Raw genomic sequence first — 25,970 nt, 5'->3', positions numbered from 1 at the left:
TCAATTTTCTCTACAGTGGGAAAAACACACCTTGATGGAAGGGAAACTTCCTTGTATATAGATCCTTTTGTTTAAAAAAAAAAAGAGGAATTATTTGGTGGGACAAATATTTACCTTCTCTTATCACATGAGATCCTTTCTTTTCTTTTTTTCTTTTTCTTTTTTTTTGCTTCCAAGGCAACCAGACAAGTGTCAAAATTTATATATAATTATGTTGTTCACAAAAAAAGGTTACTTTTTATTAATATTTAACTCACATTTCATATTCTTAGATATGTAGTAATATAAAATCCTGCTTAAGTGTGAACTGTCACACCACCACAAATTCTAAGAGGTGATTAGTTGTTTTAGTGTAACAGATGTGCAGCCTTCTGGGGTTCTAAACCTCCCTTCTTCACATGCATCACCAACCTGCACAATTAGCAGGAATGATTAAACAAAATTCAATCAGAGCTAAAGAGCAAAAGCAGACGCTTACTAATACTCCATCAATATATAGACTGCTTTACGTGAACAGTTTGGAAAATTTACCTGCCAGCTTAGCTCTACAAATTTGAGTCTTTCCTTGACTTTTTTTTTTCCATGCCCTAAAAGAACCCCAACCACGTTACTCCGGACCTGAGGAAATCATATGCACGGCCAATCAAACATAACATACATGCAATCATAAAAAGCAAGGGGGGGTGGGGAAAAAAAAGGTTTCCTACCCGTAATAAGGACTGGGATTCATCTTTTGCCTTGCCGTCCCCGGATCCAGAGTAGGGCTGGCTGAGCTGCCCGGCTTTCTCTGCTGCTCCGGCTGGGACACCCTGCAGGAAACCCTTGCCCTCCACTGCCAAGCCATAAATGGGCCTTGCGAGATGGGCAGCTTCTACATTTGGACTATCCCTCAAAGGCTTTGGCTGCTCCTGGCCGACAGACACGGGGGTCAGTAAGCCTAGACTGGTCTGCGTGTAGGATGGGCTCCCCCTCAAAATGTCTGTTCCTCTCCAGGTCACATTGCGAAGATCATCACTGGGACTGTCAGTCCAGCCTTTCTCCTTGAGCACTTCCTTATCTTCTATCTTTTCTCTCTTCACTATGCTGTCAGATATGGGCTCCCCTAATTTGGGGTCTGGATTAATCAGACTGTAGACCTTAAGGTCAATTTTTGGCTCTTCCTTGATGGACGACACGCCGTGAGTGTCCTCCCCGTTGGCTGTAGTGATGTCCATCTCCTGACAGTGCACAGTGTTGAAGTGCTCTAGTAGTGACTGAGTGTCAACAGCTGTGAAGCTGCACTGACGACATTTGTAGCAGTTGTGTACTCGCCTGGAAGAAAACAAGAAACACATTAACATCAGAGTCACCCCTTGGCCTTCCCTCTCACAGTGGTTTTACCAAGATTAAGAAAATAAATCAAACTTACAGTATGACCCTGTCTAAATTAAGCAAGCAGGTTTACTTTGGTATCTTATACAGCAGGGCAAAAATACTGCTGATTTTTCCCCTCATGCCTTGCAATGGCCTCCTATTGTTCCTTCACATTCCATGGTATTATTCTAAACTTCTTAAAATTTTCACTGGGATTTTGTGTTTTTCTTCTTCAGTTTGCTGCAATATACTTTTCACTTTCTGCAACAGCAGGAACACTAAAAAATATACTTTTCAACCAAAATCAAGTAGAAGAGTTCTCTTGTTATTAAAAAAAGACTTCAAATAATATAAATTTATGTTAGAAAGTTAAAACATTTTAAAAAGTCCTTCACTTTCTACCTATTCCATATACTTTTTCTTGACAAATGATTTTTAACCAAGCTCTGATTAACTTAGGGATAAGAATGCACCAAAGGACAAAAGGCTGTACACAAGAGACAGCAGTGTACACTTGGTTCTCTATGGACATTTTAACACAACTTAAAAAGATGCATCTCTAAAGATAAAGCACAATAGTTGGCTGTGTCACTACAAACTGCCTTTCCCGTCAAATATAGAAATTCTTGGGTAGGAGCTATGGAACAGAGTGGAATAGCACGCCTTCCTGTTTTTACTCTAAAAGCCTATAAAAAGTACTGCATTACTAAATTATGTAAAGCATATGTTGCTACATGAGAACAACATGTTAGCCACTTACTGTATCTATCATAGGAACAGAACACTGTTTATGAGCTCTCTAACGCCATTATGAATAATTGTTCATAGCACAGGAGTGGTCAGAGCCTTTCATCAGGCTCGGGGCCCCAATGCACCCGGAATCCTACCAAAGCAGAGCAAAATTTCATCCCTGCCCTGCAAAATGTACAGAACTCTGCGAGAGCTTCTCCCTACAGACACGCTCACAAATCCACACCCCAGGCATTCAGAGTCTCAGCAGTGTCTTTAGCCAAACTAAAAAAATGAGCCTTTCACTATCCACACAGGACAAAACTTGTATGAGAGATCTGTTACTGCCTTGACTCCAATTGTTAGAATTAATTCTTTTAAGGCCAAATCTTTGTCTCAGTGAAGTCAATGGCAAAACTCCCATTGACTTCAGTAAGAGCAGGATTTGGCTCTCAGTGCATCTGTAGAATTGGAATGATACACAAAATGTCCCTTTTAGACTATGATAGTTTAGAAGGGACAGCTTGCCAAACTTATTAAACCCCCTTGCCTTCCTTCTCTCCTTTTGTTGGAAAAACAAAACATATGTTATTTACATTGTCTGATTTTCTTGCAGTTGTGTCAGCGCACAGACATGAGTACACATTCAGATTCATGCTTTTCAGCCCTTTTGCAATATCAGTTTTCTTTTTGTCATTTTCCATATTTATATTCATTTTAAGGGACTAGATGGTCTTGTTCCATTATGCAAAAAATAAATTCAGTTTTTCTCCACACAGCCTTATGGCAACAAAATTTACTTGTGGGAGAGCAAGCTGTGGGTTAAAATCTTGCTCTGGCCATGTTCCTTTTCCTTCATTCTACAATTATGTTTTATAAATATCAGCTTGTCTCTCAATGTGACACTAATATATTCTCTCTTGCAACTCAATTCTTTTCTAAACCAAGCTTAATTCTCTCCTGAACCAAAAAAAAAAAAAAAAAAAAGAGTGCTATCTGATCAAAACCATTTTATAAATACAAAAAGCCAAGTTATAAAGAGGGTCAGCCCTGTAAAGGTGGGATACCATCAGAGAAGTCCAAGTTAGACAGGGGCTAGTTATCTTAAAAGCCAAGTTAAACAAGACACCATTTGGGGCTAATGGCTCAACCACATACACTCCCCATGTGAAAGTTTATCAATCCTTTGGGACACTACTTAGCCCTAAGTGTCTCTTGTTTAACTTGGCCATTTCAATAGCTAACCCCCTTCCTAACTTGGCTCTCATCTACAGATATCACACCTCCAAACAGCTGATCTTTTTCTGCCTAACTTGTCTTTTTTTATTTTTCCATTCCACACTGGCTAAATGTTTTTGATCAGGAGCCATATACACCACACTTCTGAGGACACAAATAAATGCTGAATATTACATGCAGTTGTAACTACATGGCTGAGGCCCAGATACAATCACCCTTATTACATTAAAGGTTTGCTAATTTAAATTATTTCCAACTGATTCAAAGACAGTCATTTAAGCATTCCTTCATTCTTCTATGAGACTGTGATAAGCACTGTGATGTGAAAAAAATGAAGATATACTTCAGTAGATAGTAACCCAACAGGCTTTTTTTTTCAGAATGTATAGTTTCCAGTATGCATTAAAAATCTGCCATCAACATTATAAATCGTGATACTTCATATGGGCTTGTCCTGTGTATTATTCAATCCCCAAGCTCCAATATGTAAACTAAAGTTTGGAGCTGTCCAATATAAGTCACAGTCCCAAATAATAAAATAGTAACTATCATCAGCCATTAGAAAACTTTTGAAAGTTGGAAACTTATTCTTTCCCAGAACAAGGCATAAAAAGAAAATGTTTTCTTCTCAGTTTTCACTCCACCCTGACAGCAAGCAGGGAAACAAATTTGCAGTGTTTGATTTCTCTTTTACTAGAAATTAAGTCTACTCTATGCTTCTAAAGGCCCAAGTTACATCTAGAGTTGTGTACAAAGCTCCTCAAGGCTAAGAAACAAAATTTAAAGAATTCCAGCCGGCAAAGTACACAAGAAACATTCCTGTGCTTTACCTCAAAGTTACACTTTACAGCTAGACCACAGCTATACCATCTGAAACTCTGAATTTGTCTGATGCAATACTGTGTGTTGGTACAGAGCTACTCTAAGAAGAGGAAAATCTTGGGATGGAAGAAAGCGATGTAAATGAAGAAGAAAACAGCACTCTTCCTTCTTTGTTATTGTTTATACAGTCCTCAAGAACACTAACAGCAGGTTCAAGCCACAAACTGGCATTCTCTGCAATATGGCATTGGGCTGGCAATGTTATCTCATCCACTGAGGTCACTTAGCATTATCGTTTGTACTAGAAAATAAAGCAATGACCTGATTATTTGTGGACAGTAAAACATTTATGGCCCAATCCCAAGATTAAATATCAAGAAATTCACGAAAAACCTTCTGAGAACTGTAAAAAATCTTATCATTATTTGTACTGAAAAGTACTTGAATTGAGCACCGTAAAATATAAGGATTTTCCCTCACAAAATCTTTACGTTGGAGAGATTATACATAGGTTGGAGTTTTTTATGGATTTAATGTTCTTTATTTGAACTTCCTAACAGGCTGCAAGACTCCCTACATTAGCCAGTGGTTAATTAAGTCTTGTTGACATACTTCTAACTAGTCTGAAGTATTACAAAACACCATCTTCTACAAAACAAGTAATTTTTTTTTTTTTAATTACCTGAAGACAGTCCTAGGCTCTAGGGCATAGAAAATATTCTGGAAGGAGGTAAGGCTGTCGTCTCACTTCCATTTTTTCACATTTTATTTTAATTATAAATATAATAATTACTATCATTTCTCATGAAGAAACAGGTTTGTAAGAAAGTTAACTTTTGAGATGGGTGCTGCACTCAAGCTTTTCAGAAGAAAAGACAGCCAGCAAAGCAAGGAAGAAAATGCAGCGCAGTGTTAGAACAGAGAGGAGACAGGGCAGAGTGAAGAGCAAGACTGAGATCAAAGGAGAGCAAAAGCCATTGGCAAGAGCAAACAAGTTCAGAGCAGTGAATTAAGGTGTCAGGAGCATGGAAACGGCCCTCATAGCTGCTGCTGAGGGCCTTCACTGAGTGAAGGTTTCTGCTTTGCTCTAAAACTGGGAGCTGGTGGGCCTCAATTGACATTTTTTCCCGGGAGTTTCTTCTCTGGGGGAAGTGTCCCAAAGGTGCCACATTTCCATAATCTGCATGTCTGATACCCTGCTCTGGCTTTTTGTGCCTGAGAGTCTGAGGGTCAGTCCCAACAGCCCTGTCCCCAGCACCCCATCCCTGAGCTGCAGCCCAGGCACTGAGAAGACACAAGCCCCAAGTACCCCTTTGCCTTTTGCCCTTCTGCCTCCTTTATCTTTGAGAGGTAAAGAATTATTTCATTAACTCGAAATTAATTTCCAAAGAGAGCCTTACAAAACTGCTGCCATCCACATTTTCAAAATTATTTATTAGAAAAATTATTCTGCCCCATTGCCAAAGCTTCTATTTCATTTGAGTCTTTATTTTCATATCATATTTTGCAATTTAATGAATCACTATCCTACCTTGTTTTTAAAAAGCTTAAAAGATTTTTCAGCATAGCACTTCTAATTATAACTAGCACTGATCAAATGCTTTCAGTCAAGTAAGGTTTTACACGAAAAATTCTATCGTTTGATAAACTGAAAAAATGCACTGTTTTCCCGCATTTTAGCGAAGTTATAAAAAAAAAAGAGGCACTTCTGCAAGAACTTGCTATGATTTTACAAAAATAATCAAAATTAATTACTTTGGAACAAGCAGGAAAATAATCTCTAGACTAAGTGAAACAACATGCAAAATTTGCCCAAATACTCAGTCTGATTTTTATCTAAATTAAAAGTGTTGGCATCTTCTGGCTCATCAGAATACCAGACAGTTTTAAGAAAAAACTAAGCTTTGCAATGAAAATGAATAGTATCTGATTCCTCAGAGGTATAATGGAAAATGAGTAGTAGCAGAATTAGTGGAAAATGGAGGCCAATAAATCTTCTAAGGATTTATTTGAATAAGCAAATTTTAGTGAAGTTTAAATACAAGTAAACTGAAGTGCTATGTGATTCATTGACTTCAGATTAAAATGAACAGCTCTCAAATAATCATGTCAAGAAATACTGAATGATTGCTAAGTGTAAATATACATTTCTGTGGAAAGAAAAATTGGAAAGAACTGCTTTTGCAAATTCTAATACTGTTGCAAATACATGGCTGCTAAGGAATAACATTGGGATATTAGAAATTTTTTAGCTAGCAATACACAGTGAAGTTGTAGATATAGAGCCAAAAGGAAGCAAAATAAATAATAAAATAAATTAGGCATGTTGTTCAGACACATGACTCAAAAATTAAAACAGTGCAGAGAAAAAAATCTATGAATCAAAATATGTAAGCAGCATCTAAAGCCAACACTGATACTCCAGATTATCAAGGCTAAATCTAAACATGGGAACAGCAGAACATTTTTTTCCACTACCTTAATGTTTAGTATTATGTTTACTGTTAGAATCCATTCAGCTCCTTATTATATAAATGAAGAGGTTTTAGAGACATGGGCATGTACAGCATTTTAAATACATCAGATATCCATTATGTGTGGCATAAAATTGTTGAGACAAATTCTGATTAAGAAACAGAGAAGACCAGTTGGCTGTGAGCTGACTACATTAGCATGTTTCTGTCTATCAACCAACACTACTATTTTATAGATGTTCTACTTCTTAAAATCTGAACTGTACTCTGTCTTTAGGTTCTAAATTACAAAAAGGGAAAGAAAACACTTATCTGATACATGCCAGACTTCTACTAAAAAAAAAAAAATAAAGCCTGGTAATAGTAATAGTAATAGAAAGAAAAGTTATAATGTCTCAGAAGTTTTAGTTTGATAGAGTGAAAATTAGGTTATACATAGAAAAACAATAAAACCTGCTGGTGTTTGCCATTACAGAGCAAATAAACTGAACTAACTCATGTGATTTTAAAAAAGATGGACAGTGGGGGAAAACATCAGCAGTACAAGTAGAAAAGAAATAAAATTTAAGTTATCAAGGGGGAATTACAGGAGAAAGGGAAAGAAGTTAGCAGTTATGGGGACATTGTATTTTGTTTTACACATGCCCTCCGAGTAGTCAATAATGTCATAGACCGGGGTTTACAGAGTAGGTTGCTCAAGTGTTTTAAACAAAATAGCCTAATCTTAGACAAACAATTTGTGACTAAAATGCTTAAAGTGTATCTCTTGATTTTCCAAAGTTCAGTTCCCTGTGACTACTGTCAGAACTGCAGGGTGCTGAGCCCTTTTAAAGGAGCAGCTACAAGTACCCCATCTCAGACTTAGCACTTCATTTTGAAAGTCATGGCTTCTCCCTTCTTGGGAAAAAGGATCCTAGCTCAGCATGCTTGTTAAAACTTAAATTACCAGTTGCAGCAAAATAAAAGGTTGGATTCTTTCAGTAAAGGAGCCATTTCAATCTTCCAGTTACTTAACCACTAAAAAAAGATCATGCCATGCCCCAGCAGTGGACAAAGTGCTGCCTATGGAGTTCTTCAGCATGGCTCAAAGCTGTTATAATAATGCTTGGAACTTAGATACCACTTTTCATCTTCAAAGCAGTTTACAAACATTAACTAATTAATCCACACAACATCCCTCAGGCCCACTTGGATCAAAAATGGGGAACTGCATGCTGGGACCTGAATCCTCTGTGGGCCCTAGCTCCAAATTAAAGATGAGCAATCTGCTCTTTTTTTTTTTTCTAAATAGACTCCTGATATATTGCCAATGCAGCCCTCTGTTGGGCAACATTTGGATGCCCCCAGCTTTAATCTCTATTAAAGTATCATGCCCCAGTCTGCCTTTGTTAATTTTGGATGTCTTGGAATCTATTAAACATGGCACAGTTTCTTGAGCTTTTAACAAAGCTTTAGCTTTGAAAATGCATCTTCTTTTGTCTTCATTCTAGCTGACTTCCACACAAAGATCTTTTAGATGAGATAGATACTGAAGTTTTCCGTTGTTGTTGACGCATTAGCCTTAACTATTAACATATTCCACATGATTTTCTAATATTTAACATCACTTTTGCAGTGGCACATAACTGTTGCTCTTTACAAACTCTAAGAGCCAGCTCCTCCTCTGATGCAAACTGGACTGCCAGTTTACAACAGCCCAGGAACTGACCCAAGAAGTTTAGCAGGGAGTTGGCTGCTACTATGACATTGTGTCAGACTGAGTCAGGAGACTGGCTGCATCCACCTCCAAATAGGAACATTAGCATTTAAAATAAATAGAATGACACTGTAAACCAGCAACACGAAAATAAGCATCTGCAAAAGGATCTTGGGGAATGACATCAACAGACAAAAGAGTGTCTGCTCCCAGTGGGAAACGAACACCAAAACAGCAGTGGAATGCTCTTAAACTAATTATTACATTGCTGGACTTGGGAATGGAAAATACTACAAAAAGGTAACACATTGAAGCACTGTGATGGAGCATAAAGGGTTCACAGTCTATCTTGGAAAGTAAAGCCATTTGTGTTCCCTGACTGAATGAAGATGCCAACTTTCTCAGAAAAAGCCTAAACTAAAATAGCACCTATAGTACCTAAAAGATTCTGGGTGGAAAATAGCTGACCAAACCTCAAATATGCTGAAACTTTAGCATCTGCACACAAATCCAAATTTCCCTCTCCTCTGCACAGGTTTAAATGTATAATTAAATCCACCAACTTAGCTGGTGGCTTTCCAAAACAAAGTGGATGTTGGATTGGACTCTGGCTGTAAAGATTTATATCTATACACATTCCTATTTTGATTTCCAGCTTCCTCAAATGTTTGAGGAATGGTGGCATTTAATTAAGAAACTATAGGGGGGGGGGCTGTTTGGGTTCCAATCATTAATCACTTGAAACTTCACCATACCTGTAGTGTCGGGAAATCTCTTCTTCCACCTGGGTGGTAAAGTCACATTTGGTACATGAGTGTTCTTTGTTCTCCTTGAGCGTCAGCGGCCCCTCTGCCCCTGGCAGGGCGTTTGTTTCTGGTTTGACATCGGACGCTTGGCCTTCGTGTGCATTCTCATAGTGGAGCAGGAGAACGTCCACGTCGGGAGTGGAGAATGAGCACTGATGGCACTGGTGTTTGACTCTAGAGCTTCCTGTCACCCCTGGAGACAGGTGCAAAAGCAAGAGAGCACAGTGGGAACAATTACTTTTTCTGCAAGCAAATGGGTAAGTAATTTCTCCAAGGTGCTTTTCTGGGCTGCAGAGGCCTCGGGGACAGAACTGACAGTGCTTAATGGTACACTTATGAATGTTGTGTAGCTGCTGATAGTGACGGAGAAGTGGGCCCACCACTATTACATCTGGGCCATGGCTCTTTGAGTACCTAAAGTCACAAAACTGACAGTTGTAGCTTGTCACCATGCTGTCCTCTGCTCCTTTGCTACTCAAGTCTTTCTTTTTTGCCACACTCGCACCCTTTTCTGTCTTTGTCACTAACTCCCCATCTGCATTTTTGGCTAGATCATTCTGGTTAATGACAGATCCCCTAGAAAGCTTATCATTCAGATCTGGGTGGAGGCTTCCTGCCTGGCTTCCCCCATGCTGTTTGCTGTAATGTTCTAATAGTTTCAAAGAGCTGGACGATTCACAGCTGAAACTGCAAAATTTACACCAGTAGTAACTGGTAGTATCGGTACCATTTTGTCTAGAGGAATCTATTGGCTTGATGGGCACCGAATATCCAACTGGCGTATCATCTCCTGCTTTTACAGTGATTCTGTCTTGCCACTTCCCCAAGTCTCCAGAATCACATGGTCGAAGAGTAGGACTGGATTTATTGGAGTTTTTCTCTGAAGTTTTACCAGTATCAGAGGAGGGAAGGGCTGCTTTCATTTTGTTTGGGTGAGTCTGTAAGAAGTGTTGCTCTAGTTCAGTGGAGGAGTTGCCCATGTAGGTGAAATTGCAGAATTTGCAGCGGAAGTACTTGGTGTTGCCTTGGCAATCTGGAGTTTTCCGCCCAATTCCAATGAAGGTTCCACCTAATGTAACCTGTGAATAAAGAATAAGGTCATTTTAGCTCCACTGTATATTTATTCAAATAGCAAGGAGTGGAAGTAGGGGGAAAGAGAAATAGAGAGGAATTGATTCATAAGCTTCTTTTATTAATCACTGCCATCATTTTCATGTGTAACATGTAAGATATCATACATATACCCTCACATTTGTATTTAACATTTGTTGATGAATATTTTTAAATGTTTCTCATAGCTGAATATATATGCCATATGAATAACAAATACATTGATTTGCAGAGACTGAGGCAAACGTGCAGAAGATTATCTTAGTGCTGATAGGACTGTTCCTTCCTTCACTGTATCATTAAATAGTATCACTGACAGAAGATCCAAAAACCAGTTCCCACAGCTCTGAACCCTTTGAAAGCAGACTTTCCTGGGAGACTATACCAGGTGTGGAAGAAAAAACCAATCCTCAGTCTTTTGACTCAGATGCTTTAATCATATTTGTGTTTTACAAAGAGAATTGCTTTCTAAATTCAAGCAAGAAAAATTTAATTTCAAGTAACAAATTCAGTTTGTTGTGTCGGGAGTACGACCAATTCTTACAAAGATCATTCCTACATGAGTATCCAGTATCCACCAGAATGCCTTTTCATAGAGCCATACTGGCTGATGTCTCAAACAAAAGGCAGTTTTCTCAAGGATTACTCACTGCAGACATTCTCCAAGGAAATCTTCTGTTCCTCTCATGCACAGAGCTCAATTTAGTAAAACAAGGATGGAAAAACTACAGTAGAAAAATGGCATGTGGCAAAGAAAACTACCACACCCAAGCCCATGACATCACTAATTACACACACAAAAAATAAGGTAGGTCTGCTTAACTGTTCTGATGATGTCTGAGCAAAATGCTCTGCAGGAAGGGAAGAAGGCTTCCAGGGCTGATGCTATTAAAGCCCGTGTTCTCACAGCAAGGCAGGCCTGCCCTTCCCAGGAGTGCACCACACCTGCCCCTGACATCAGGGGGAGATTTGCTGCTCCTGTACAACTGGTTTGAAGGCCAAAGAAACAATCTCTTGACAAAAATGTCACCATTGCACAGCTTCTTTTTCTGAGTAGCAAATAGTGTACAGCATCCAGAAGATAATTCCCAAAATCCACAGACATCGACTCCTTTGCCATCATCCAGTCTACGCCACATGGTGTAGACATGGGTGGAAGCTCCCTTGTGACATATTCTCAATTTTTACACCCAGAAAATGTCTAACAGAGAGTATAAAATCGAGCCTTGCAGAGTTTGATTTGCATTCTCCCCAACCAGTAAGTGTGTTACTACATTTCTGTAGGTTTCAGTTCTAATGCATTAGGCAAATGGTGTAATTATTTTTCTTCTCCTCCTCAACAGCTATGCCACAAAGATAACATGATCACTGCTCATTGAGTATCACACCAAATGGAAAGACTCAGACATACAGAGAGCATGAAATGTAAACATTTTTAAATGTAATATTAATAATGCCTTTTAGCCATTTAGCTCAGAAAATGAAATGCTGTCCTTTATACCTCATCAGAATTGAGCATGTATAGTGAGGCAATGAGTTACTAAACCATGATATAATGAGCTGCCTCTACTCAGCCTCCAAATCTTTCTTCTGTTTATTTTTTTCCTTAAGGAAGCAAAATCCCCATGTCTGGTTAAAACTCTTCCTTAAATAAACTGAAAATGGCTTGCTATTTGTTTAGGAAACATATCTCATTAGGCAATGGTGAGTCGGGCAGCCAAATCATTAGGACTTAGTTGCAACAACATTTTCACTTTCAACTGGGACCCTACATTCGCTATCAAATTATGAACTTGGTTTTGAAGAGGTTCTTTGCAAGAGAGATGTTTAACAGGTCTTCTGTAGTGCAGGAGTTACCTCCCTTTATTTATTTTATGGCAGGCAAGAATTGGAGACAAAGCCACGCTGAGCCTGGTCCCATTGACAAAAGTGGGATCTGGGCCTGCTTTCCAGTATCTAGCACTTAAGGTCTTCATCCACTGCACCATTTCAATGTTCAAAGTCTTAGTGGTGTCAAAAGACAACTTAAAGCACTGATGCAATTAAGTAAACAGAAAATAACAACAGTTCACTGCATAATTACATAAGTTGTAAGGTGATCTGGTTTCGTTCATTTAATTAGATATGTGTGTTTGTTCTGTGCATGCACAGAAGACTGACCAATATGCTTTACCTTAAATGGCTCTAATGAGTAAATACACTGATTACTCTCAATGTTCAGCCACAGAGTTACAGATAACAAACCTATTTTGCAGACACTCTGTGGACGCCAGTTACAAACTCTGAGTGACAATAATCCCAGCTGCCAGTCACTGCTAATTACTTTCATTTCAGAACATTGGTAAAACATATAGTAGTACTATTTTCTGCACTGGACTCTAAATCACATCACTTCTGTAACTTGTGCTAATCCTGCTTAGTGGTCTACACAGCAAGTTTGTGTTCCATGCTAATACATCCTTCTCTGCATCACAAGAGGATAAAGTAGAATTAAATATTCCCACAGTGCTTGTGTGAAGTTCTTGTAATGTGGGAGATACATCTTTACACCACTTGAATGTAATTGATTACCAGTTATTGGTTTGGAATTTCTCTGAATACCTGCCACAATTCAAAATAATTCTTTGCATTAGACCATGCATGTGAAAAGTAATTCAGGGTCACCCTAATGTTATTACACTCAAAAGCCTCCTTTCATACATGGCAAACCCTACTGAAAGCTCCATGAAGGTCGTCATTCAAAGACAACTAAAGAAACTGATTTCCATGCAGAGAGGTTGGGAGAAGCACTTGAAGTGACAGTATAAACTGAATCTGTTTCAGCTTTCATCCAGCCACATTTAAAAGAAACCCACACATTTGCAGAACTGTTTGGATTCCCACACTTTGCTCAAATCTTGGCTTGACTTCCGGATTTTCCAGTTATATGTTGGATGTCTATGTACAGGCATTAAACTTCTTCACTGGGGATGTAATTGTCCTTCACCTTCTGCTCTCTCTGATCTGCCCCATAAAGCAGAAAAGTAAAGGAGAAAGAGAAAGCAGAATATGGCTAGATGGATGGATGGATGGATAGATAGATACAGACAGAGAGACAGAGAGACAGAGAGACAGACAGAGAGATAGAGAGATAGAGAGATAGATAGATAGATAGATAGATAGATAGATAGATAGATAGATAGATAGATATTGAGATATACATACTATAGCAATCAATATCCACATTTCTGTGTGGTATCAGAAGTGATAGATTCTTGTATTTGCTCCCTTATTTCATTCTAATCCCAACAAAATTTCATCTCCTGCACTGCTCTAACAGAGTTACATTTCCTTAAGTAGGCACTTCTTCCCAACATAAAAAAGAACCTAAACAAAAGCAATGCTAAAATTCTGCAATTCTGTTCTAGCACCGGAGTCCAAAGTTGGTGACACGGCCAGTAACAGACACGAACAGAAGTACAGCTTGTAGAGGAAATATAGGAGCAAGTACAGATCAACAGTTCCCTCAACACACAAAGGAGAAAATTAATCTTCACAATTCTCTTTTTAAAGAGAACCTAACATACAAGTTCAGACTGTGGAAACATGACTTAATTCTTCCCTTTGCTAACATTTGCTTATGAAACCTTGGGATAATCACTTACTTCTGCAGCATCTCAACTATGGCAATATAGTTGGTATTAATTATTACGCTGTACAAAAAAGACAGATATTAGAATGGTTTTTCCACTCTTGTGCTAGATGTGGTTGTACTGATATTCTTTAAAAATTACTCTTCAAAGCTCTGTCTCATTCTGGGATTAGACTGAAATATGTTTCACAGTAAGACTTCCATAAACTCAAAACTCTTAATCATTAAGTTTATTCATCAGTGGGGGAAATTGTCAAAATCTGAAGCTCATGTGTTAATACAACTAAGCTATCTCCTCAAACACCACACACATTTCCAAAAACAGCCAGAAAAAGGAGAAAAGACAGCACGATAATTGACAGTGTTTCAAGATGTACTTTCTAAAGTATGTTGGCAAGTACGTCAACAAAGCTGTGTAATTGCACTATATGTTTCCAACAGATATGCCTACATTAATTAGTCAAGATAATGATTTCATGGAATAGATGGACTTGAGCAAATAGAAGTACTTTCTTCTTTCTTTTTTTAATGGGTCTTTGATTTTTATTTTGCCCTTGGTCCAAATGCTATCCCTATTCTCTCCCCTGCTTTTCAAAATTCAGTCCTAAATTCCATCACACCAAACCAGTTTACAAATACTTCTTACAGAATCAGAAAAAAATCACCAAGAAAGAGAAAATCTGCCCACTCATGTATTTCATGCAGAAAATTCTACCAGCAGAAACTATGCCCACATAAGAGATTCAACCACAAGGATTATATGCTCAGAGTAAAGCTGTCTTTGACCCTGGCTTCTTCTGCAAGTACTGATTAGAATCCATCTGCACTGGAACATCAAACGTTAATCTTTTTTTTTTTTTTTTTTCTTTTTTTTCTTACCTGGGTTACAGCTTTGGCTAATCAGGAGGTGAAAGGCTCCAGATCCCTTACCAATCTTCTGAGCCATCCAGTCTGCCTTTGCAATTACTCTTAATCTTCTAATCCTAAAATATTTTCTAATGCTCTTGTTTATTCATTTGCTTTGTGCAATATAGCATCCAGAACATTTTAACCATCCCACATTTATGAAGTTCCTCATGTCATGCAGGCCAGAACAGATTCCTGGCTTTCATGCAAGTTTGTGTAACACCACCCAGTTCTCTAACCTCCCCTGTGGAGAATTCACTCCCTCTCACTCTCTTTCTGCATTTTAAACTACGAGAATCTTCAGAGTATATTCTTAAAACTATTTACTGTGATTAATTTATAGGTACATAAATCTATGTTGCACAAGTGAAGCAAAAACTCAGGCCAAACTCCTAGCTTTCTGGGCTGTTCATACTTACCAAAACAAGAAAGCAAGCTATGGGATCACATTCATTCAAAGTAAGTGCATTCTTCTTGAGATTTATTCTGTTGCCATTGAACCCAACACAGTTTTTGTGTCATTTGAATTTTATAAGTATTTTTAAAACAAAGACTGTGACAGAACAATAACAGAACTTAAATTAAGGTCAGGAGACCAGATGTGCAAAACCAACAAAAGAAAGAAAGAGAAAATCAAGACTTTCATTTGCTAACTAGTGCTACTAGACTAGTATCTAAAGAAGCACCATTCCTTCTATTCTCTACAGATAAAATTACCAGACAGTTCCTTGGCTACTGTAAACTCACACAGACTTACAGGCTTAGAGGCAAACTCGCACTGATTTATACCAGAAGAAAACCTAGTGGGTTTCTTTTTTCTCCAGGAACTTTATTTTTTGAGCTCTCATCCTTTCTCTAGACCATCTTAGCAGCTTATAACTTTAAGTATAAGCACTTATATTACTGGTCTCACCAACTGTTTTTATTAGCCACTCTTCAAACACTACCAAATATCCCTGCAATAAGGTAAGGAATATCAACACATAAACAACTTTGCTTTGAAGCCTGTGAGTATATATCACATCAGTTGTTCCACAAACTGTCCATCTGAATATTCTAATATTAGTATAGACTACTTCTCACTGCAAGGCAGCTAAAATAGCTTATTTCTGCCACAGAGCAAGGCAATGTTTTCAGGCACTTACTGTGTAAGTGCAGCTGACACACTGTAAATCACAATCCATCCTTCTGAAGAGTAAACGTGCAAATATCTCCACAGAAGTGATATAAAGAACTTCTACTGCATATAATCATACAAATCATTGCCTAGCGGCTATTGTCAATATAGAAGTTAAATACCTCTTCCATGTGCTTTTTCACATAATATTTGTAAATATGCACATATGCAGTTATATATGCATTAAGAAGCAAATATACATATATGTTGCTCCCAATCAAATGCCTATGGACTTCTTTATATGTGTGATTTACCACCACCAATTTCTCTACCTCCCATCATTTTTTTTCATGTCAGTTGTTTAAAAGAGATGACTGAATCCTGTGCTTCTGAGAAGTGACACTCCCAAGTGTGCAAGGCAGCCTCCAAGCCTGATCATGACCCAAAAGTAAGATTCAAAATGAATAGGTATGCCCACGTGCAGGTGCAACACTCAAAGAGAGCTTGATAGTTTTCAGTTTAACAGCAAAGTGCCCAGGGTGTCTGCAACATGGCTGACATGAAGTGAGCCTTGTGTGACATCCACCTTCATGCACGTTCTGTTCTAAGATATGCTGCAAAAACTAGCATGGCACAATGTACTCAACAAGATCGGGGTACATAATAAGCAGCAACAGTTGTTCAGTTTAGTTAATTCTAATTCCTGTATTAAGGACATTTAAGTCAAAATCAGTGAGACAAACAATATAAAATTTGGATCCATTTCTAAGCATGCAAGGAAAATGAAATTCATTCATATGCATGTTTGCTCACGTCAACAACCACTTATGCGCCTGTGTCACCTTCTAGGAAACCCACTTGATAACAAAGAACTTTAAGGTTTGATTTGCTAATAATACAAAAAAGAAAATGCTGTACTTGTTTAGGCCACCAGTCTCTAATTCTCACTTCATCACTTTGCCAAAATCACCAAAACTTTATCATGAGAAGCACTGCTGATTACAACTGCACCCCTAAAAATTCTGACATTTTCTTAAGTCGTACCTTCACAGCTTCATATTCAATCTAACTGCTAATAAAAGCATGGAGGACAAAAAGCAGAACCTACAAATAAAATCACTGTTTCTCATTCAGCTGAATCCTAGTTAGACCAGACTTTATACTAGTTACATATGTCTAACCTGAGAAACCATGCCAGATTTGATACATTGAAATCCAGACCACTAAAAACGAATCAGGGCATAACACCATGCAGACACATAGAACTCATTGGGGATTTATAAAGGACACAAGAGGAAGAGCTTTACAGACTCTGTGTGGGCACTTCTATCACATTCTAGGACACTGAGCAGCCTGCTGGCTGAAGATCCAGAAATGCTTTTGGTTGCTGTGAAATCTGGGAGCAGTTGCTAGCCTTATTCATTATATGTACTTATATAAGTACATATATAACATTATATAATGTTCATTATATGTACTTAGGTATGAAACCAGTAGGTCAAGGGAAGTGGTTCTCCCCCTCTATTCTGCTCTCATGAGACCCCACCTGGTCCATCTGGGGATGGGTATCCAGCTCTGGGGGTCCCGCATAAGGCAGACATGGACCTGCTGGAGTGAGTCCAGAGGAGGCCATGAAGATGATCAGAAGGCTGGAGCACCTTTCCCATGAAGACAGGCTGTTCAGCCTGGAGAAGAGAAGGCTCTAGGGAGAATTTATAGCAGCCTTCCAGTACCTAAAAGGGCACAAGAATGCTGAAGAGGAACTTTTCATAAGAGCATGTAATGACAGAACAAGGGGTGACAGCTCCAACTGGAAGTGGATAGGTTTAAATAAGATATTAGGAAGAAATTCTTCACCAGGAGAACAAGTGAAGGACTGGAACAGGTTGCCCAGAGAAACAATAGATGCTCTACCCAGAGATGCCCAATCCCTGGTAGTGTTCAAGGCCAGATTGGATGGGGCTCTGAGCAACCTAGTCTACTGGAAGATGTTCCTGCCTATAGCAGGAGGGCTGGAACTCGATTAGGTTTAAGGTCCCTTCCAACCCAAATCATTATGTGATTCACATATGACAAAGCATTAGGCTGAGTGGTATAAGACAACTCTTACAATATTGGATGTCTAGAACCATAGAAGAAAACAACTGTCAATAATCTCATATTATTCTGTGGAGTAGTAGATAATGCAGTTATTCCTTTTCTTTCTCTCCCCACCCCCAGGTGCATTGAAATGCAATCAACAAACCTAATGATGGCTTTTACTACGCCATGTTTTTCAGAAATTTGTCTTTTTGTATGTCTGTCTAGATCTAAAACCTTGAAACAATCAAAATCAGAGGACTAAATAAAAAAAAAAAAATTGTACAGTCATAATCTTTTTAATGTCTGAATAGAAGAGGAGGTAGACCTGTGCCAATGAGCTCCAGAACCAGCGTCGTGCTGAGCAGGAAGCACCTCAAAGGTAGCACACACAATATGAAGCAACCATAAGAACTGCTGATCACTGCAGTCTGTCTTTATGCATAAATACCCTTCTCCCTTGGGACATGCCATCTGAAACCCTTACCTGAACACAGACATTTCTGTCCTTTCTTTGAGGGACACTATTCTCTTTTAAAACACACCAGGAAATGGGGTCACGCTCCCTTTTATACAATAGCCTAATGGCTTGAACACTTGTTCAGGAAACAGGAAAAGTGGGTTCCTTTCCTCGCTCTGTCAGAGGGGATCCAAGCCTGCTTCTTCACCATTGCTGGGCATGTCCTATGCCTTAGCTATAGGCTGCTATGTGCAAGACAGCACTCTCCAGCCTTCCTGTTGAAGCTGTCACAATTACTGCTCATTAAAAAACTGGGGGTTAGAATAAAGACTGCCTGCTCTCTACTTGCCAGCAACTTGCCTGTCTCTAGACGTTACCATACACATTAAAGAGTCATTAGATCAAACAGAGAAGGAGACTTAATCATACAGCAGCAAAGGCAATAGCTTTCAGCATCATAGCTGTTAACTTAGTCACCTGAATTTTACTTTAAGTGAAGTCTTTAGATCCAGTATAAAGGCTACTGCTTTAGGCACGTCCACAAAGCCTAAAGCCCAATATCCAATATCCTCAAATATCCAACAAGACAAAGTTGCCTATAGAGATTGATCAATTAACTAAATGTGAAGAAAAAGTAATGGTGAGCACATCAGCAAAAGATCCATTGAACTCACTTCAAATCTTATTTTGATAAAAGCTATAAAGCTGATTAACACATTCCCTGGGAATTCAGAGATGTGATAGTGAATGTTTTCTGAAATCTATACTGGCAAGGAAGTTAATCTCCCAAAAACAGCTGAGTGATTTCACCCAATCCTATGGAATTTGTTATAACTAAATGAACCAAAAACCTTTAAAGAGAAAAATGGGAACAAAAAGTACAGGAGATTTTCAACAGAAAATAACATTTTCCAAGAAGACAAAGGAATCTGCTGCATTAAATACTCATATCAAGTTAAAATCTGCATAATAGGAATGCCAGAAAGACTGGATTATTTACACAGCTCCCAGAAAAATTTTCTTTAGGTACTACAAAACACACTCCCAATATTTGAATACCTGTATGTGAAACCATACATATATCCCCAGTTTTGCTCATTATACCCCCTAAAAGCTGCTTTTGGGGTTGAGAGGGTGTTTTTTGGCTATGGGTGAGGTTTAACTTCTCTGATACAAGTCCAAAAACACATTTGATTTCTTTTTCCAAGCCCTCAGCAAATGGACCACATCCCTAGATCTCTACAGATAGGATAGAAGATACTGTATTTTCCTGCACTCAAACATTTTCCCATTGCTTTTTGTTTGCCTTTGTTATGAATGCTAACTGTGGGGCTCCGTAGCATCCCTCACTACTACCAATCTTCACATACCATCATCTCCAATTGACTTTGTGAGCCAGATCAAAGTCAGTCATCTTCATCCTCTGGCTTCTGTGCCCAGTTCCATGGCCTGAGACCATAAATCTATCAATAACTTCCAGCCTAGCTACAACAGAACTGTTTGCTAAGTGCAAGGGGATCAATAAATTAGATCCTAAGCCCAGTTCATTACTATTTCAAGTTAATTACAAAGGGATTATTTTCATTTAGCCCAGTACCTATAAAAAATAATAGTGTTAACATGAACCAATTATTCTTATTCAGGTTCAGTTCCCTCTCATGTTATACAGGAGTTTGACTGAACTGATTTTAACTGGAGCACCAATCAGTATGAACCCTTGTTGCGGTGGGAGATGCCAGCCTTTCAGATGCATGAGAAAAATCCCTTCAAAATGGATATAAGAGTAATATAAACATGTGTGGATGCAAAAGGGATTTTCAAATGTTCTTTTACTTTGTTCATGAATCTCTCAAAGCTGCTATGAATCAGGAGTGGGGGAGGAGAAAGCATACAAATATTAATCAGTTACTTATCTTCTGACATGTTCTGGATCAATGCCTGGCGCACGTGCAATTGATGAAGTATGGCATTTGCCACAAAAGCTTATTTAATCTTCTATTCCCAAACTGACCAGGGAAAACTAGCACCCTTAAAAATTAATTTTCTAGGTGCAGGTTTTTTTTCTTTCAAATAAACAGCCAACATTGTATAGGCTGTCTGTTCTATTTTGGAAAATGTTTTTGTCTGAGGAAAGACTGATCTTAAGTAGATTATCTATGGACTGTTTCCTACTGCTTTTTGTCTCCCCTGCAGTATCTTACTGCCAGAGTTTAGTAGACAAGTATAGTCTAGGTTCAGCTGTTTTATTTCTCATTCTATCAGTTCAAACTGAGATAGCTCACACATCTGTTTTATTTCTGAGAGCACTGCAAAGGAAAAACATCCAGCTAATTCTAATCAAGCATAAACTTTCCTATAAATAACTAAGGACCTAACGAAACAATTGTTTGGAGGAAATGAAAGTGTGTTTAGAAACTCAAATTCCTCTATACTGTATGTCTGAGCTGTTCCAGTTTGAATGTCTTCCTGACAGCACAGATCAGTTGCTCTAAGATGCTGTCCCTGGAGTCAGCACACTGAAACTATAGCAGGAAATCCAGGTATTAACATCATACTATGTGCTAATTATAAATCATCATTTCACAATCTGACATTATTCACTTCTAACCTCTTTTAACTACATCACGTATTTGCTTTGTAATCAGAGTTTGACAGGACAGAGTGTCTGACATGAGCCAGTGATCTTTTAGTAAGGCAGCAGTTCAAAGATTGCAGCTTTTACGCATAGTAACGACCTTAGTTTGATTTGCTGTTCCACAAAGAAATTGTAGAGTTCTTTAAAAAGAGGAAAAGTTTAAATAATTTGAAAAGCTTCAAGTTCCTGACTTTTTCCTTGTTTTGGTTTCTTCCTTGATGTTAGAAGTTAGCCATCTTAACCTGTCTTGCAAAATTTCTTTCCTATAGCTATGGCTTCTGCAAGCATAATTTCTACCTTTCTACCTTTTTATTTTAACATAGACTGGGAGTTTTATCTAGTGATTACTACAATGTTCCCATGTACGCAGTCACTTGAAAATGGATTGACATTTGAGCATGCATGGTATGCAAACTTTGTTACTTTGGTTTGATTTTTCTTAAAATCTGAATTTTTGTATCATACAGAATACTGAAATATCCTACTGTATCTCTCAGTTCCAAAAGTCCAAGAATATTTTTTAAAGAATTTTTTAAAAACTAATTAAATACTAGAGGAAAAGAAACTAACAAAAAGTCCATGAAAAACTCCTGAGTTCACTCTTTCATGGTAAAAATAATTTTTTTTCAAAGCAATATCTGTAGTTTTCCTCCAACTTCAACTAGATGAGAATGACTGAGGCAATAATCCTTCTCTTACAGGCTTACAACATGAAGGACAGCATGGATTACTGTTACTTTTTGAAATGTTTTAAATATCCATTGTGTATCCTGTTTTTCTGGCACTAGACAACTTCAGAGCTGCCAAGACTTGTCATTTATTTTATCTTAATAAAGAATCAATAAGCCAAATCTTGACTCCCAGCAGCTGATAATTTAGGATTACATTTTTAATTTCCAGCTGCTGTCTTTTGTCTATCTGGTGGTTATTTTTCATTATTATTTGCTCTTTTCTTTCTGTGACAGTAAATCCTTCAGATATGATTACCAATTCAGCCGTTTGCCTATTTGCAGAATAAGATCTCTTGCTATTGATTACCATAACGACTAAATCCTACACAGAAATGTCACTGGTCAAAAAATACCCATCTACGCTCAGCAGACCTGCAGAAAGCCTGGCTAAAATAGACCAAAATGGTTCTGGAGGCTTAAGCAGGTTATATGAGATACAGGAATCACGTAGGTAGGACAGGCTTTGCAAGATGTGGCTTTGCAGCTGAGAAGGCAGCGAGCAGAAGCAGGGAGGCTGGGAGCATACAAACCTGCACATCGTAAGTCCCATTTAACAGGACAGGCCTCTGGGAATTGATGTCCTGCAGTACCCCTGAAAGCACAGTGCGGTTGACTTTCTGGAAGTCTTTGGAGTGGCTGAATTGCACCATGTTGTGGAGAGCCAAAATTTTAGTGTCGAGCTCAGCATCCTGCCTGGTGCGGTTGTGCAGTCCTAGGTGGTACTTGCGGAAGTGTTTGATGAGATCTGTGGGGTCGTTCCCGTAGTAACCGTACCCACAGATGTTGCATTTGAAGTCCTGAAGCTCTGGAGACAGAGGCGCTGTATCTGGATTATCATTTACCAACAAATCTGCTTTTGATTTGATCAGCCTTAAACCCCCATCTGAAGGCACTTGTGGGTTTTTTGAGGCCATGGGGACCGGGCTTGAGCCTTGGCCATCGGTTTGACCACTTTGCACTTGCACTGTTTCATCTGAAGCTTTTGGCGACATCTGATGCTCCTCATTTGTCTCTGCTGCATCTCCTGACGGGGTACAGACCACATCTTGGGTGTCATCTGCATCTAATTTTTGAGGAGACTTCAAGGGCTCACAGATTCCCCCAACAGCTGGAGATGAGAAAGCCAGCATATTTCTGTCTGTCACCTCATCATGAGGGAAGGATGGAACATTTCCTCCCTTATTGTGGCTTTCATAATTGAAGCCAGCCTTTTCACTCAGCACTGAGCTTTTCAAGTCCTTTTTAACACTGGAAGATGGCTCTTGGACATGCATGCAAAGTTCCTCCTTGTTACTTAACTCTGCCGCATCACCCTGGTCAGTGTTTTCTTGCATCTGCTCTGCAGAAAATTCCTTTTTCCTTCCAGACTCTTCACTTTCAGTACCTGTAGACTCAAGGGTCTGTACCTCACCTTCACTAGCAACGTTTCTTAGAGGGGGATTCTTTTTCCGGACCATATCTACCACAGAAAAAGAAATAAGAAAGGGAAAAAAAAAAAAAAAGGGGAGAGAAGAAAGAAAAAAAAGGAAAAAAAACCTATAGAATTATTCAAGATATACAAGATATGTAACAGATTATAAACCTGATACCTTTAAAAGCATTCTGAACTATACAAATATATTGAGTACATCAACTTTTCAGAAAATTTTTGTTGAACAGGTTTTTAAGCTATGCAGAAAACTTTTAAAAAATTAGCACACTGAGACTAAACTTAACTAAAAAGAGAACTGTAAAGAACCTAAAAAAACCACTTCCATGAGAATCAGTGAATTGCAGGTTTCATTAACTTTTGGGATGATAATGGTCTGGCAGGAAGAATTTTAAATTAATGCTTCTTTAAAAATAATTTTAAAACACTAAGGGGAAAAATAAACTTTTGATGTCTAATGTTCATACACAGTACATTCACATATAACATAGCTTTGCAAAAATAGACCTAAACGACATAATCCTAAGAAGAACTTGAGTTATTAGGAAGAAAACAGATTTAGGAGAGTAAGTACTTGAGGTTTCAGAGAAAGTATTTTCCTAAGCAGGTATCAGTTTCCATATAGCAAAAGTTCCCCCTCCTACTGCCCATAAACTTCAAACAGGATTATATGGATATTCTGAAGTGTAGCCGCACAATCCATTATTCATGTAATTAGCTCTATTTGCCAAACAAAGAAAAACTAACTTTATTAGGAAACCCATTGTCAATAAAACTTTACAGGCCTGGATCCAGACATTTGACATCAGTGTGTGGCTGAGCCAGGATCTGCCCTGAAAACACCTGGAATCCACATGGATCTCATCAGCCAAACCTTTCAGTCCTCCTTGCAGACATAGCCACTACTGCTAAATCTGCAAGTACACTTCCAGGATCCATTTAAGAAAGCTGAGACAGGACAGCAATAAGGATCAGAGAGAAAGGGGGAGTCTGCCACTGATGAGTTAGCTGCTTTCTGAACAGAGGGGATTATGGAAGGACAAGCAAACACACTATGCAGGTACTACGTCAAATTCCTCATCCACTTCACCTTCCCCACTCTATTTAAGAGAAAATATATATATTAAACTCCTCTGCTGTCTCAGCTGTGTGGTTCTGGATTTGATATTCATCACCAGCTGGTTTGATCCATTTGTGTTCACGTGCTAACTATGGGGAGAAGACAGATGTGCCCCAACTTTTCTATGCTCTTAATCTCTGCCAATGCTGTATACAAGGATGGATGTTTCTCTTTGCCAAATTGTGTGTGGTCTGGTGGCAGCAGCCTGCAGTACCACACATGAGATGTGAGCTACAGACTCAAGTCTGAGCCCCCATTCCCAGGCCAGCCCTGGCCTGGCCCTACAGAGGCACTGGAGATAGACATTGCTCTGCCAAGAGAGGACCACCTGGAGACTCTGGGAGCAGCCCTGATGTGCTCCAAATGGTGCTGTATCCAGACCTTTGAAAGCCATGGATGACCTTCTCAAAACAGTACTTTGAGAAGCAAGGCTGGGGACAGAGGTTAAAAATAAAAGAACAGGCATCTGTACATCCTCTTATTTACATCTGCTCCACATGAAAGGGCACTATATGCTCTGTTGATAAAAACAGACAACTTCTTAGGGGAAATGTTCAACTTGTGTCTTGGGCTGGCTCTGTTGTCTTTGTGGTTGAGCTGATCCACAGGCAGCATGGGCTACAGCAAGGCAGCTTTCACACAGAATGCCAGCTCGTGTTACAGAAATTTTAACACTCCGTGTGGTCCTAATAGGTTTCTTAAATGCCTACTGCGATGCCTTACTGCAGAAGACACGTATGCTTGGGAACCAAATGTCTTCTCTTTAAAATCAACTACACCTACCAGGGGATGTGTGAACTACATTGGACTCTTTTTTCCCCAATAACTTCTGAACCACAAAGTCACTCAGAATTCAGAGAAAAGAAATATTTTCTGCTGTGGTAAGAGAACTATTACAATAGACTCAGCCTACTAAAACAACATGTAAACATATATAATTCAAGGTATAAAGACAGTCATTAGCCTTTCAGCAGTGCTACTTCTCTGTGAGACTCCATGAATGCTCTTGGTTAGCACACACACAAAATATCTGTGAGTATCTCTGATAGGTGTTCAGCTAAGTATGTATCTTCTCCTGGTTACACATCCCAAACCATTTTTAAAATAACTTCTGTTTAAATGCAATTCGTGGCAGACAACAGAGAAAGAAGTCCTGACTGCGCAGTGAAGAAAAATCAGAGATCAAGAAAGTAAACATCATGACTGTTACCTCAGTCAAAATTAAACAAGACTAAATGCAATGTTATAAAATGTTTTTGTTACAGATATTTTTGGCAGATAAGGAAAGCTTAGAGATTTGCTATCTTCATGATAACTGACAGAAGAGAGTCAGAGAAAAGGACAGAAAAAAAGTCCCTTTAAAGAAAAGAAAAGAAAAATCTAGACTCTCTACAGGCTAACTGGAGATCTAGCTACTTTAGTTCTAATTTTCCCAATACATTTGTGAGTCTGGGTTGTTAATGGAGGGGGGACAAGGAAACAGTATCTGCCTAATGGAGCTTTTTCATGCAATATTCTATTTGGAGAAAGAAAGGAAAGAAGAAAGAAGATAACATTGACTTCCTTAAGCTGAATTTAAAAGTATTTTCCCGTCTTTTTCTTTTAGCTTTTGAAAAATCATCTGTCATTTATT

At 38.6% G+C, this 25,970-nt stretch overlaps 1 protein-coding gene across 6 annotated transcripts in view; it reads right to left on the bottom strand.

Annotated features, from left to right (window-relative positions):
• The window catches only part of TRPS1 (transcriptional repressor GATA binding 1), a 211,990-nt gene that overhangs the window by 146,597 nt on the left and 39,423 nt on the right, over positions 1–25,970 (bottom strand). For 5 of the 6 annotated variants that reach the window (XM_074556097.1, XM_074556122.1, XM_074556102.1 and 2 more), the window contains 3 exons: positions 22,319–23,247; positions 9,069–10,198; positions 708–1,311 (listed from right to left, as the gene is read on the bottom strand). In XM_074556097.1, coding sequence (XP_074412198.1) covers positions 708–1,311; positions 9,069–10,198; positions 22,319–23,247 — 2,663 coding nt within the window. The remainder of the gene's footprint in view (positions 1–707; positions 1,312–9,068; positions 10,199–22,318; positions 23,248–25,970) is intronic. The other variant, XM_074556131.1, reaches the window with a different exon arrangement.

This window comes from Zonotrichia albicollis, chromosome 1 (assembly GCF_047830755.1).
Source record: "Zonotrichia albicollis isolate bZonAlb1 chromosome 1, bZonAlb1.hap1, whole genome shotgun sequence".
Classification (NCBI taxonomy): domain Eukaryota; kingdom Metazoa; phylum Chordata; class Aves; order Passeriformes; family Passerellidae; genus Zonotrichia; species Zonotrichia albicollis.
Note: the sequence above shows the minus strand (reverse complement) of the source record. Positions and strands in the feature narration are given on the sequence as shown.